A 15,045-nucleotide genomic window follows, 5' to 3' on the forward strand; every position below is an offset into this window, starting at 1 on the left:
ATGTAACAAGAAACCACTAGACTTGATTTTACAAAAGCATTTGTAATTAAATAGGTTACCCTCGTTTTCTATTAAAACTTTTCCAGATTTTTTTCCAGACAGAGCATCCTGGATAGTTTCATACACAACCTGAATCACAGGCAAACAGAAGGCCTAAAAGAATAAGTTAAAAATCAAATTATGCCACAAAATAACCAGGTTTGCGCATTATGGAGGATGTCAGTTACACTACTAGCCTTTGTAAAATGTATAAAAAGTCGGTCCAGAAATTGATAGTAGTCAAAAAAAGGTAAAACTGTGGGCTTTTCTATCAAATAATGACTCAACAAAAGTTGGCCCCAGAACGGAAGCCTTCAATTATTTGGGGGATGCATCCTTGCAAATGGCTTAAGTATTTCAATAGTAAAAAAGCAAGCATTAACAAACCCCCGTCTTTCCACTTCCTGTCTCTGCAGCCTATAAAAAATTATTAAGCTGACATCATAAATGATGATAAATCAAGTTAGATAAATATATTTTAACATGACTGTATGCTATTATTGATGAAATATTTGGATTTGCATGTATGTTGATCAATCACTTAGAGCACCTAATTAATTATAAAGTTGATTTTTTAAATATTTTTTGCAATAATTATGTTCAATGCTTTGTGAATTATTTTCATTTAATATGTTGACTGACTGATACAATATTTTGATTTAATATGTTTGGCAAAATATATTTAATTATTTGTGAAATATTTTTGAATTACCACATGTAATTAAAGTTGATTAAATACTAGCATAGACCTATAGTCACCAAAACCTAAAAATATCCTTCTTAAATTTATACATGAAAAACTGAAATTCCATAAATAATGAAAGTGCTATCCTCGTTAAGTTTGGTTTCTTCAAACAATGTGCAACATATTTCTCCTTTTGTGTGGTGTTTTATTTTCTTTGCCGGACTGCTACCCGCCTTCATGGAGAAATATACTTTTCCCTCCAGCAAGCATTGCATCAAATATTTTGGTATGTTGTTTTTTTATTGTATGAATGATATATTGTACAAAGTTCCACAAACAAGAACTGTTTATAACAAATATATCAGTTGTAACTACCATCAAAACATCTCCACCACCAAGAATCAAAGGAATTGCTTCAGCTTGAACATCAGTTGGTAAACTAAGCAAACACAGATGCTTGTTGACACACAATATTACAGCATATATATTTTTTCCATAATCCACTCATCCCCTTTCATTACTAATATCAAATATTGTATCTGTCCTTGTTCAAATTTGTCAAAACATTTTATCTGTAGCTCATTTTTGAACGCTTGTCAATTTAAAAGTTAACCTTTTATCAGGCAATGAATAATGGAAAAGCAGACTGAGCAAATTGGCAAAAGGGATGCCAGAGCAACCCTGATCAAAAAAGGAAGATGAGCAGGAAAATTACATCATACTGCCTTTAAAATTCTTTGTTCATTTACAGAACTCTTGGATAGCATTGTCCATTGGCATTTTGATCACATATAATTAGGGATTAGTTTTGAGCTAAAAAATTATCTCAGAAAAAGATGACCAACTCCAAATAAACATCATCTAGGTAAAAACATTGATGGAAATGTTTTTACCCTGAAAAAGAAACACCTGGAGACTACAAATCAGGTATAATCACGATACACTTACTGCCATCCCATTTCCTCAATGGCTTGAAGAATTTCAGGTAAGATTCCAAATTCTAAAATCAAAACAAGATAACAAATTCAATTCAATCTTTGGTATGTGATCATGGACACTTAAAGAGAGTCCTGGTAATCAGACACTTATATACACAAAGTGCATTATGTAGCTAAATATTGTGTGTATTCCTTGCAATGGCAATGCTGTTTTAATTGTTTCCAAAAAAAATAACGTTTTAGGCTTTCAACTTTTCACTCGTAATAAAATCAAGCAAAATCATGATATGAGTTGCATTGTGATTTTGATATAACAACTTAGCACACGTTAAATACAATGCATGAAATTCATGAAGGCAAACATTGAAAAGAAAGTCCTCAATATACGAAAAACATACAAATATTTGTACCTGTAAAATGTCCCGCCATCTTTGATCGTCTTACTATCTCTGATTGGTGGCGCTTCCACCTTTCCACCAATTGAAATATTGAAATGTTGCAATTATTGTTAAGATTTTAACAAACATAACGAATATTAAGCAAAATTTTTAGATCTTGTTTCCACATTTTTAACAGGAAGTAAATGGAGAAATGGATGGATTGATAGTAGAGTATGTAAAAATATTACAAACTAGTTTTCCTATTGTGTTTGTTCTTTATGCGTGTCGCATGAAGCAGATTACTCATTCCTAGAATACTCTTCACAAACCATTAACAGTCGTGATTCATGTTCTTTGAAAACTCTAAACTTTTGGCTTTCAAGAGGCAACTTATCATGGCAGTGCAAAAGTCTGGATTTCATAGCAGTAAATGTGATAAGGCTGAATTCAAGTTCCTGCTGTCACAAGCCAAGAACATAATCTTCCTAACTGGTGCTGGTTGCAGTGCTGAGAGCGGTGTGCCAACATTTCGTGGTGCTGGTGGTTTCTGGCGACGCCATAGGGCTACAGACCTAGCCACACCAGAAGCATTTAGTGCAAACCCATCGTTGGTTTGGGAATTTTACAGCTATCGAAGGGAGGTTGTGTTGAGTAAGAAACCAAACCCTGCACATTACGCCATAGCCAAGTTTGAGGAAGACCTTGCCAGCCAAGGAAGACAGGTTCATGTCATTACCCAAAATATTGATGGCTTTCATCAAAATGCTGGTTCCAAAAATGTTATTGAATTACATGGTGTGATTACATTAATTATTTAATCAAAATCTTTTACCTCTAAATATTTAGTATATAAAGGATTGGAATGAATGAATGTTGATGATAGATTATTGAAGTATAGAGAGTAAACAAGTTGTTCACCATTTGGAATAACTGAGAAAAAGCAGTTTGAATGAGCTGTTCAGATATAAGCATTCAATGGCGCAAAAGTCATTGATGTGTTGGGAACAGAGGCGTAACTAGAATGTTAAATGGGGGGGTGTATATTCATATATTCAGTGTTTTGCCCTTCTGATTTCTTTTGAAATTCCGATCACTTTCAAAAGAAATCTGTAGCAAACAAGGGATATATGAATATGCACCACCACCACCCCTCTCTATTTAACGATCTAGTTACACCTCTGGTTGGGAAGTGTTTTGCAGTCAACTAACTTAAAATTGAAATAAGAAATCAAGGTCCATTTCTTAAAGTAAAAGCTAGTTAATACTCATGTGAATCAACAGAGTTGATCTGGTCCTCCCAGAAGCTGTTGTCAATGACTATCACCTGATTCTTTGGAATGTGTAACAAAGGACCCTTGTAGACACAGGCCTTTGAAAGGGGTAAAGGGGCAACTTTCCCATAGTCCATGGTCTATTGAAAGCCTTAAAATGAAGGAATTAATAATTGAGGGTAAACTTAGCCATAAAAAAGAGAAAATCACCCCACTGGTAGATTTCTTCGTGGGTTCTCAATAATAAAAGTATCTCTACTCCCTGTACCTGTTTTAGGATCATTGTTTAAAACACGTTGTCTGAAGTGTGGTCATATTGAGGATAATAGAAGCAGCCCCATTGTGCCAGCTTTGGCTGGAAGAGGGTATGACTGTATTATAGTAAATTGATGAAGAATATATGGTAAGCAACTGTTTCTGATCAGCCAATCTGAGTTTGTGAAGTTTTTATTTATTAGTGAGCCAGATGAAGATGCTGATGATGCAAAAATACCGACAGAAGAATTACCTGAGTACGAAAGAGTTTATTTTTTAATTATGTATAATGCAAAAAAAATGTATGAAAGTTTCATGAATGTATTAAAGCCACACCATTCTCAGGTGCAGTAAAAGCGAATGCAAATCCCTTGTTCGTCCACACGTTGTTTGGTTTGGTGAGGCTTTGGAAGAAAAAGTGATAAACAAAGCAAATCTTATTTTGCGTTCGTGCGATTTCTGTTTTCTGGTACGTGCTTTATAACCCTTTCAAAAATTGATCAGTAACCCATACAACTACAAATGCAATCCCCAGTCTAATACATTGGTGCATTTCGAGTTTTTGTTTTGCTAAAAAAACTTTTCGTTTGATTTTCAGGTGGGAACATCTTCCGTGGTCTACCCAGCCGCGAGTTTCGCCCCTTTGCTAGCAGCTAGAGGTATTCCCGTGGCCGAATTTAATCTTGAAGAGACTCCAGTTACCGATGACTTCAGGTGGGTAAAACGAGTAAAGTTAACTATGCATTGTAATAACAAGCATGCATTCCTTCAAGTGAAAAAGAATGTAAAGAAGGCATTTTACATTTAAAAATGTTTCCTACCGTTTGCTCGATAATTTTTGATTACAAACCAACAATAATCCAAGTTGATTAGTTTGGCTACTGTGAACCAATTACATGCACCAAAACAGGGATTACTGTGAACCAAAAACAGGGATTGTAGTTTTAAGGTAAATATGGTCTCTGTGGAGACTGGTATTAAGTATTATGGTAAGGTGTGGTCATTTTGGTTTTTTTGACTTTTCAAAGATTCATGTAAAGACAACTTTTCTCTTCCAGTTGAAACTGTAACCGAACTTTTTCCTCTTTATAAAGGTTCCATTTTCATGGTCAGGCTGGCCAAACACTTCCACAAATGTTACAAGAAAAACAGATCACCGATAAAGAGAATCGTTAGCATAAGCAACACAATAAAAGCTGCATGATGAAAACTTATCAAAATATATTTGACTACACTTAAAAACGTATTAATCTCTGTTACATTACTATCGAAATACGAGGATAAAATTTCTTACATCAAGTATTTTCTAAGGTGGCTAAACTTACTTACACATGTTGGAAAATATATTAACTGCGCTTGTTAAAAACGGCAAAATTTACGCCGTGTCGAATGCCATCAGTGGAAATAGGACTTATGCAACAATAGGACATGTAAAAACAATAAATAATCTCTGCTATACTTTGTTCTATAATGATAACCCAAGATCTTAGGTAAACTAGTTAGCAAGCTTTTGTAGAAACGTAATTTACAATGTTTCGTAAATAAACTCGTGCATTTTTGCTTGTATGTTTGTACATTTTCCTGAAAACAAAATTTACTCCTGGGAACAAACTGTTTCCTTTTCATCGAGAAACGTTTTCCGATCCAGAGCTGATTTTTCTCATAATTTCCAGTTTCACTGAATCATCGTTTGCATTCGGCACCACAAAGTTTGGCGTTTTAGCAAGTGTTACTTCGGGATCAATGTAATTACATAATGTTGTAACTTAAGGGCAACTACAAGTGTGTTAAGAACGTCGGTTTAAAAACAGTTGATTGAGACGACAATGTCAACCGATTTCAAGATGAGACATTTCACCTAAACGTTACGAGTTTCATGCTTGTCGACTATAAAATATTATCAAAGTTGACGCCATGTCGAATTCTATTTGTAGTGATGCAACCTTAGACAATCCTACAAATCTACTTTAGAATTCTTATTCGTATTTTTGAATTACGCAGTCTCAATCCAGGATTCATGAACTGTTATTAAAGGTGTTCTTCATCATGCAGTGTAACTCAAACTGCTATTGCTGATCACAACCATTGTATATTCAACATGACGTCATTCCTTGGAGTAGCACTTAACAGGCGATGGATGTTTTAAGTGCGCAAGTGGTTACGTACTTTTGACTGTAACAACAGAACAATCCTGTAAAAACTATTACAATGTTATTAATAACTTGCTTATGATAAGTAAAAACTCTAATATCAAATGTATTTCGTGTGGTTAGTTGCATCGTAAATTACCTGAATGAAACATAATTTAAATATAATAATAATAAATTCACATTTTTATAAGAATACTCTGTTTTTTCCTATCTGTGGATACTAAACCGTGATGTTGTTCTTGCATCGTCCTTAGCACGAGTAAGTCTCTACGTACGATGGAAAATGATTAGGGTCAGCTGCAATTTGTGTGTTCTCTTGTGCTGAAGAATAATAACCGTTGCCAGGAGACATGTATGGATTCATGGAGAGGTACATAGGATCGATCGGGGCTGATGGATAATCACTGGAAATCTGCACAAAAAATTGCAATGGTGAAAAACAATTTCCAAAAATATTTTTCCCAGCAACTACCAACGTGTGCAAAAGAAAAGTACAACAATGCAAACCAACAGACTAGTCATTATACGAAACTTCTAAACGTTTTGCAAGCTTTTTAGACTTTACTTTGGTACCAGCGGTTATCTGGTCAGCAATTTTTTCGTTCTGTACAAATATGGGCATGTCATCAGTCAGTTGAAAGGCTTTGGTGCCTTGATGCACAAGCTTTTATCAAGATTATAAAACTAACATGAACCCAACTACTAAGTAGAGAAAACTCGTTGAACAAGACTTTGTGCAGCTTCATTGAAAAGTTCTTATGGCTTCGGCTAAAGAATAAATAGTTATTTAATAAAACATTAAAACTTTTCTTCCTTGCTTACATGATGATAGCCTTGATTGCCGTAAAAAACAGCTGAATTGTCATAAGCTGCAGGTGACATCAACGGTGGTGTACTTGGCACATTCACGTCTACAGGCATGCCAGGTGACGGATAAGAAAAATTAAAAACGTTGTATGACTGAGATTGGTAGCTCAAGTAACCTGGTGACGTCATGTACATCCTGGGTGAAACCGTGGGTGATGAAGGTACACTGATTATCGCCATTGGTGAATTGGTTGAGTGTGGAACACTTGCCGGTGACGATGAATAGGTTGTTGGTACTGACGGGTATGTAAAAGCAGTTGGTACATGTGGGGGTGTTCGGGGTGAATAGGGAGTACCTAGCCACCCGTTGTGATGTTTATGGTTAGAAATTCCGTTCATGAGCATCAGAGTCATGTCCGACGACGAACATTGAAAGACTTCAATATATCGTTCACCAATATGTTTTTTGTGAAGTGATTCTGATGACTTTTGGGCATGATCTGCTGACTGCATTTCAATAAACGCATCTCCTGTTGGTTTGCCCTGCACCAGAAAGAATGAAAAAGAAGGAATGAGTTAAGACATCCTGATCTATTCGATCGAGTATTAATGAGAAGAATTAGTATTCTTCTATGTAATGAGTCACCTTGTGGTCACAAGGGCGTGTTCTATCATGACCTCACTGTGGACCATTCTATTATTAAAGTAATTTAAAAACAAAGAAAGCCTTCATCACTCACACACGAACAATAATTCCTAATGTAATAGATTTCCAAAGTTTAGTTCAAGAGAATCAGGACTTGGAAAGTTTAAAAGTTTTATATTGAGTGTGAATCAGTCAGTATGTGGACAATGGAAAAGTATTGGGTACAAAATCTCACCTGTAAGTTGTACACCATATGAACACCAGCTGGAACAACACACTTTGCAAACTCCTCCAGGAAATCGAGAATATCCTGTACAGACGCGGAGTATGGCAGACCCCTTAATCGAACGATATTCCTAACATTTGATAGGTACGTGTTATTCTTCAGAAAATTCACAGAGTCGGCAGTGGACGATCTAGAGCCGCGTCGCGTCGTGAACGACAGTAAATTTGCTGGAAGCGAATGTCTCGTAAACACATTGATGATATCTTGCCGAGAGAGTTGGAACAGTTCGACATAGCGTTTGCCTATTGTTTGACGATGTTTTGTCAACGCCACTTTACTGTGCTCGCTGGTTTGAAAAAGTACGAAGGCGTCTCCCGTTGGTCGGCCATCTTGATGGTAAACGAATAAAATTCCCTTCTCTCCATGATACACTGGAGATTCGTCGCCAAAAAAAGAAACCTAATTAAATACAAATGTCGTTAAAGATGACATAGATGGTATAAGATAACTAAGTAGAAATCTTTGAAGAATAGTTCTTGAAATGTTTGCTGGTGATGTTAGCGACTTTGTTTCTAATGCATGGTTGCTGGACATTTTCTGGTGATGTTGAGGACTTGCAGCTGGTGAGTAAGTCACGGAAGTCTAACTGGTGTTAATCATATAAGTGATGATGAAAATTATTCATAGATGCTTATTTATTTAACCCTTCTCCTGGATTGAGTCATAATGTTCAATAACCATGCACGCTGAGTTGTATAGGTGTTATTACGTGGAAGCAAAACTTCCAGTAGAATGGATGTTTTTTCCGCAAATGTAACATGCGGATCCATCGTCCATTTTCTGACATTACTGATGAAAATACCAATAAACAATTCTACACACTTACTATTTCCGAAGCCTTGGTATTATACGGCAACCCTCTCATACGCAGAAAGACTGAGTCACCGTCAGCTATGTTGAGAAAATTACACTGATCTTTTGACATGGCATCAACTTGCACTGTAAAAATAATCAAAAATCAAAAGGGCGTCAACGGAGGAATTCATGATATCATAAAAATTCGAAGAAAAATATCTTACCTTGGTTATCTATTTTAGAATATTCCTGAATGGTCGCTTTGGTTACCTTAAGGAAGAATATTTGTCATCAAAAACTGAAAAGACAATTATTGATTACCGACAGTAAAAACAAGCGAGCGTGGAAACCACCTTACAACAAATCGTGACATTACATGATCTACATCTCAAAGAATTCATTGTAAACAAATAAAAGACATAAATATAGACACTCAGTCGAGAGTTAACAAAAAATGACGAACAGAAGTTTCGCATATTGAATTTTCTCCCGTAAATTTCGGTAGAATAGAAATTTGACATAACTGTTGGCTAAAATTATAAGTGAAATTATGTCAGTAAAGCCATCTTTTCGAAAACTAATGTCATTATTAAGTTCTTAAACATCTTTGATCATAAATACTATCCACGATTAAAGTAAGAATGCAAATAAAGTTTTGTTTACTGTAAAAGATGTCAAAACAAACCATTGTAACACTTGATTGAATTCTTTTCATAAAATTGATTTAGTTTGATAAATTTTCGGCATAGTTATGGAACACAAAGATGCTTTTTGCAAAGGAAAAAGCTAAATTTACTTCGAAAATTTACAAATCTAGCGTAAAAATCAAAATCTCGTGATTTTTAATGCAATCGCTTGGAGTTTGTAGCAACGAGAAAAATAACTTAATGAAACACTGGTGTCGCAATTTGGAATAAACTTCCAAACGAAAGAACGTCCTGTGATGTTGTTATGGTATTTAACAAAATATGCGTGTCCGCGGCGTGCGGTGAACCGTGGACTCAATTATGTAACCATGCCATATAGGGCACGTAAAATAATAGGGCGCGTAAAATATTACGAACATGTGTTTTGAAACAATCATTATGGAAATTTATGGCAACAGTAGTTACAAACGCGTCACACGTTCAATAATTTTTCACATTTTTTCCTTCGTTTTTTCTTCCTTTTGAGTTCGAAGTAACAAAATTAAGCGTCAATGGTCAGATATAAAAAAAATTCAGTATATAACCAAAACATAATATATTAAAGACGCCATGTTGGTATCAAATATGTAAATTTCCGCAATGGAAAACATTAATTTAAGTCAAAACTCTTTGTTGTGAAAGATTTCCTAAATAAATCAATCCTTACTTTTCATGCCTAAGGCAACACTTCAAAAGCATTTAAAACAAATTCTAGATTTCAATCAAGTTCTTTTTTAACTATTCGACAAAACTATGTGCAAAATACTTAAAGGAAATCATTAACTTCATACAGTCGTCTAATAATATGATATTATTAGTCAAAAAATTTGGTTTATTCATTCCTTGCAATATTATTATTCTCTGTATACACTATACGTATTTTTTCATATTTTCATAATCGTTTGATAACTGAAAGCGACTGTCATTTGATATACATTCAATATTGCTTTGGGTGACAAATATAACGCACCACTGAACATGGAACTTTTACCTTTTCATATGCCCCGGGCCATAATACCTCAAAGAAGCTCTATTGACGGGTTCACGTAATAAAGAGGATCTTGGTTCTCTTTACCGGTAACCGGTAGAATAAACCAACGAGTTCTTTTTGAGACGAAGAAATGAAAATAGGCGCTAATTCAGGACTCCCAAACCTTTATTTCAGTTAATTTATAGTCGTTTACAATACTCGTCTATCAATCGATGAAATAGAAGTTTCTTTGTTGATTTATATAATTATCAATGTCTGCTTCTACAGATCTATCTACCCGTGGTGTCTAAGAATGTACTTGACTGTATTTACCTACTAATATCATCCGCTTCTATTTTACAACGATTTATAAAACTTACCTCTGTGGTAGCAACTTCCCAAATGTTAACTATTTGAATAAGCGCATTAATCATTAAAATTTCGCTAACCCAAACAATAGTATTACATCTTATGAAAGCAACAGAGTCATTAGCAAAGTTAGTTGTGTATAAAGCTACAATGGTCACAAGACATCTACGGCCTCTGATTGGTAAAAAGCGCCAACACGTGAAGCTCATTGAATATGCGTAAACACAAAAGAAGTATAAATAGTAGCGATTTCCTTTATTTTAAGGCGAACATCATATGATTGCAAGAAGGCTTACTGTATTGCTATGAATTTCATTGCAATAGCATACACATCTTTAAGTCATGTAGTTAGAGAAAAACAAGACGTTTGTAGGTCGTGATAAGAAACAATTTTTACTGCCAACCAAACAGGATGTTAGCAAAAATATTTGAAAGTCAGTGCTTTACTTTCTCAAAGGATGTTAACTGTTAGAAACGTCGCTTAATTTATGAGCTAAACGAGACTAAAATATACGTTTACGTCTAAAAATTATTTCTATGGGATGCCATACAAACAAACAGGAGCACTAAAATTAATTCTACAACAATCATAATTATATATCTAAGTGATATTACATTGACAACCACACACTCTTTTGGAAAAAAACATTGTATGTCAAGTTTTAGTCATATGTCTATGCATACTTTTTGAGAATAACAATTTATTTGTAACAAGATGACTATCAACCGTTGTATTTGAGGGTTGTATTGTTTAAAACTTGATAATATATTACTATTAAAAGTTATAATCATTACAAGCCAATCAAAGCCCGCCTCCAACATGAAAAGTAATAGCTTTAATCGCCAATTCCGGTTATAAACACAACAAGCTCTCGTGCTCAAACCTCATTATGAAATCTTGCTGCCGAAACAGCTTCTAATCTGCTGCCGCACAAGGGGACAAGTAAAATAATGACGCAAACCTCAATAATCTGGCTGCCAAACTTCATTCCGTTTCTTTTCAAAGCTAGATCTCTCTGACTTCGGTCTGTAAACCGTATAAACGCCTCACCGGAAGGATGACCATTGGAGGCAACACAAATAGAGATTCCACTGCTAGAAAAAGCAAAATAGTGACCGTGTGAATCACATTGACCGTGTCATATGTTCATTTGCAACAGTCATAATGGCGGTTTTACACGGTTAGGCGAAGTGCAAATCAGTGCAAAGTTAACACGAGTCTAGACTGTATTTATGATAAAAAGACAAAACATAATGTACTCTAACTGCGCTATAGCCAATCTGTCGTTAATAAAATCTGATAGTTATTCAAATACACTTAAAAATCATAATGGAAATTAACAAAAATCGAAACTGAGCTCGAGGAAATATGATTTCCAAAATTCTTTGAGAAACGCGATCACTCAAACGAACACTTCAGTTTTTTGATAATGATAAGTCTCTTAGGATTATCAAAATACATCCGTAAATGTGATGAGTTTTCCTGGTGAAGCAACTTTAATGATTTGATTGTAAAAGTGCAATCTTAAATTTTTTAGCTAACTGAAAACATTCACAAGTATATGTTATTAGGGTAGGAATTCTCTTTTTGAATATCGCAGGTTTGTTCATTTTGCTCAATTCGTTCCATTGTGTAAACATCATTACTAGATTAGTCACTAAAATTCAGCGTTACCAAAACCAAAGTTTAATGAAAAAGTCGATGTAACCAATAATCAATTTTCAAAAGCTTACTAAATATATTTTAAGCATATATAATATAATAAATACGTTATTACAGTGGATTAAACAATTTATTATGAGCAAGTTTGAAGGCTTATGAAACATTTGCAACTTATTCATAAATGAGATAAAGCACATCAATTTTTAATTGAAAAGCAAACTAAATCAAATATAACACGGACACCTTTCAACTTAATGCTCAATATGTTATTCTTAATTTTACTATAGTCAGAGCATCGCAGCATGGCTCACAATAAAAAACGCCGAATTCAACAAACGGCTGTCCATGCACATTGGAAAAGGGCGCAGGTCACAATATTTGATCATTTACATCAATCCACAATCGCAAAACAGGTATTGACTAATTATTGAATATGCAAAATCAATATTATCAGTATATAGGCGCTCATAAAATCAGCTGTGCTTTTTCTCACAGTTTTGTATGTGAGCCACGTGCCTAATACTGCCTATTATGTAATTCTAAATATTTTCATGTGAGCTGAAATAACAAGACACGACGATCCTAATTTGATACAGAAATTGTACCCATTTAGGAAATTTTCTGCTATAAATGTAGCATTGTCTATCCTGCAATGGACGGTATATCTTTGGCGGACTTAGCGATACCTTTTAGATGCTAAAGGAAGGCGAGATGAAACAGACTAAAACTAACTTGAGCATCATAAATATAGGGTTTCGTATTTCAATATACTTTGAACCCGGGGAATTTGCTACCTCCAAAGAAATTTGGCGTGTGATTTAGAAACATTAGCCGTGATCTACATTGCATTTGAAGCAACTTTCTAATTTCCTAAGCACATATATAACTAGCTACAAAGAATAGCGTTATTCAAAACTTACCCCGTAGCCAAATTGTAAATGAGTGTGATGATACTAATCCGAAAAAGAGACGACGAAATTGTGAACATGGAAGCGTCGAGTTGCTTCGCACGATTGAAACGTATGCATTCCAAATCACTATTTGCATTCGTAATCAAGGCTGAATATTAAAATCTCGAACATTAGCACGGTAATTGCGACAAACTGTAATAATCATGGGAAAAACAACATACAATTCTAATCGACGATGCATGCGATCAATTGAAGTGGACTAAATATAGATCGCTCCCCAGGACTTCGCGATGTGACAAAATACTTTTTTATAGAGCTTGTAGAAATAATTGCTGTCTTATTACTTTGTTAGACTTTTTAGTTTAACATCACATAACTTTACTGCTTTTATTATTTTTATGTGAAAAGTCAATAGAAGAACAGAATCTAGCATATTAATTTTCTCTTGGAAAAGAAAGCCTTGCATGTAAATGTTGCGGTTCACATTTTTAAAATCTTCATTAAAAATACATAAGAACGATTAGTTTTGCTATAAAACGATGCGGACGAGATTAGAGTTTCTTTGAAAACAAGTACATTGCTTTGTTGAGATCATATATCTCCCATTATGTGACTATGTGACAATCGATGGCTGGAAAACGAGGATTATTCATTATTGTATTTTGCAAACGAAGGCTTTAACTACTCGTTTTAAAATATTAACTAGCTTCTATGATAATAACTTAAAATTTCAAAAAAGCATTATGTCGAGGCCCTGACACAAACAAAAGTTACAAAATGTAATGTCTGAGGTGGAATATTCTGTCACAGAAAAATACTTACAAAATTCATGGCACATAATATATCAACACTTGACAATTTATGGCACATCCTATGTAAATACTACACAATTCATGGCACATACTTGCACTTGCACCATTTGATAATAGATAAATACAAAAAAAACGTCCAAGCGGTCGTTACTTGAAGGCGCGATCGATAAATGAAAGATAAAATGCAAGCGAGTCGTTTACTGTCACTAGTGTATGAAAGTGCATTGTTTTTTGACTGGCACAAGAGATATAATTTCATAATAAAGCTATTTCTAGTTGTCAACAAAGCAGTTTGGGAAAATTATACAAACATATTTACAAAACAATTCCATGGAACTATTTTTGAAAACGAACTTATTTTGCGAGTACTTGACTATATTTAGACCACTGAATAGTATGTATGCTTTTGAAAACCATAAAGTCTATACTTGATTGACAAACGTCACAAATATAATGGACTTCTTTAGAAAAGTAATGTGATATAGGATGAGTTGAGTCCACCTTGACCCTGAATCTTTGGTAGCACAGCCAAAGGCTAAAGAGTTCAGGTAACAGTACACTAATTTATTGAAATAGACGAACAGCTAAATGGTTCTGGTAACACTGCACTTATTCAATGAACTTGGCAGCTTGCGATGAGCGATGACAATAATTGAAAAATTAGAGTATAGTTTGCAAATTACGACAATTTTTACATCGACTACAGATGCACTACAAGCTTTTGACCTGCACGATACTGGCTAAAGTTTATTACGCAGACTTCACGTGTTAATGATGAAAATGAGACCAGACACGTGTAAACACGAGCAGATAAAAATTGATGCAATTCAAATAAAGGATTAACTCGATTAGTTACGACACTTCAAAAACATATTAAGATGATTATGTGACCGCCTAAAATTTGTTCTTCTGCATCAAACACATATGTTCTGATTAGTGTCTATCATACACCTGGCTTTGTCATTGCAACGCAAATGATCTCAACCTTGGTGTTAATGTATACTCGTTCCTAGTCTTTCAGACGCAAACAACCTGCTTAACAAATTCTTTCGACTTACTTTTTCATTTGAAAACAAGACTGTCGTAAAATTACTAACGGCATTTCAATGTTTTGATGGTCGAAAGAACAAATGCTTGGGAAAAAGTGAACCCCCAGTAAGAAATTTATAGAGAACAGCCTCTCTCTTTCTATGTATATTATTACAATCCGTGCATACATACGTAAGAGCATCGAAAGCTAATTGAAATTACTTGAAGTCAAAGCAAAATGAATTTCAACGACGTGTTTATGTAACAATGATTTATTTTTGAAAAAGTTTAACGATTATTTATTCCGTTGGCCAGTGCAACAGCTGAATCGAAAGTAGTCGCAAACGCAAGAT

The 15,045-nt window shown here is 34.6% G+C and overlaps 3 protein-coding genes across 3 annotated transcripts in view; 1 reads left to right on the plus strand and 2 right to left on the minus strand.

Annotated features, from left to right (window-relative positions):
* The window catches only part of LOC124436289 (ATP-dependent RNA helicase DDX1-like), a 14,558-nt gene extending 12,336 nt beyond the window's left edge, over nucleotides 1-2,222 (minus strand). The window contains exons 1-5 of the mRNA XM_046986205.1: nucleotides 2,073-2,222; nucleotides 1,673-1,724; nucleotides 1,100-1,163; nucleotides 427-456; nucleotides 60-153 (exon numbers count right to left, since the gene is read on the minus strand). Coding sequence (XP_046842161.1) covers nucleotides 60-153; nucleotides 427-456; nucleotides 1,100-1,163; nucleotides 1,673-1,724; nucleotides 2,073-2,091 — 259 coding nt within the window. The 5' untranslated portion in view covers nucleotides 2,092-2,222. The remainder of the gene's footprint in view (nucleotides 1-59; nucleotides 154-426; nucleotides 457-1,099; nucleotides 1,164-1,672; nucleotides 1,725-2,072) is intronic.
* On the plus strand, nucleotides 2,180-5,132 carry LOC124436290 (NAD-dependent protein deacylase sirtuin-5, mitochondrial-like). The gene is made up of 6 exons (XM_046986206.1): nucleotides 2,180-2,837; nucleotides 3,591-3,678; nucleotides 3,772-3,825; nucleotides 3,914-4,037; nucleotides 4,167-4,282; nucleotides 4,663-5,132. Exons 1-6 carry the CDS (start codon nucleotides 2,390-2,392, stop codon nucleotides 4,742-4,744), a joined length of 912 nt encoding a protein of 303 aa, XP_046842162.1. The 5' UTR covers nucleotides 2,180-2,389; the 3' UTR covers nucleotides 4,745-5,132.
* Nucleotides 4,773-15,045, minus strand: part of LOC124435889 (epithelial splicing regulatory protein 1-like) — a 25,436-nt gene continuing 15,163 nt past the window's right edge. The window contains 7 exon segments of the mRNA XM_046985822.1: nucleotides 4,773-6,130; nucleotides 6,541-7,068; nucleotides 7,407-7,856; nucleotides 8,284-8,396; nucleotides 8,477-8,522; nucleotides 11,240-11,372; nucleotides 12,861-13,007. Coding sequence (XP_046841778.1) covers nucleotides 5,969-6,130; nucleotides 6,541-7,068; nucleotides 7,407-7,856; nucleotides 8,284-8,396; nucleotides 8,477-8,522; nucleotides 11,240-11,372; nucleotides 12,861-13,007 — 1,579 coding nt within the window. The 3' untranslated portion in view covers nucleotides 4,773-5,968.

Source organism: Xenia sp. Carnegie-2017, unplaced genomic scaffold, assembly GCF_021976095.1.
Source record: "Xenia sp. Carnegie-2017 unplaced genomic scaffold, XeniaSp_v1 HiC_scaffold_16, whole genome shotgun sequence".
Lineage (NCBI taxonomy): Eukaryota > Metazoa > Cnidaria > Anthozoa > Malacalcyonacea > Xeniidae > Xenia > Xenia sp. Carnegie-2017.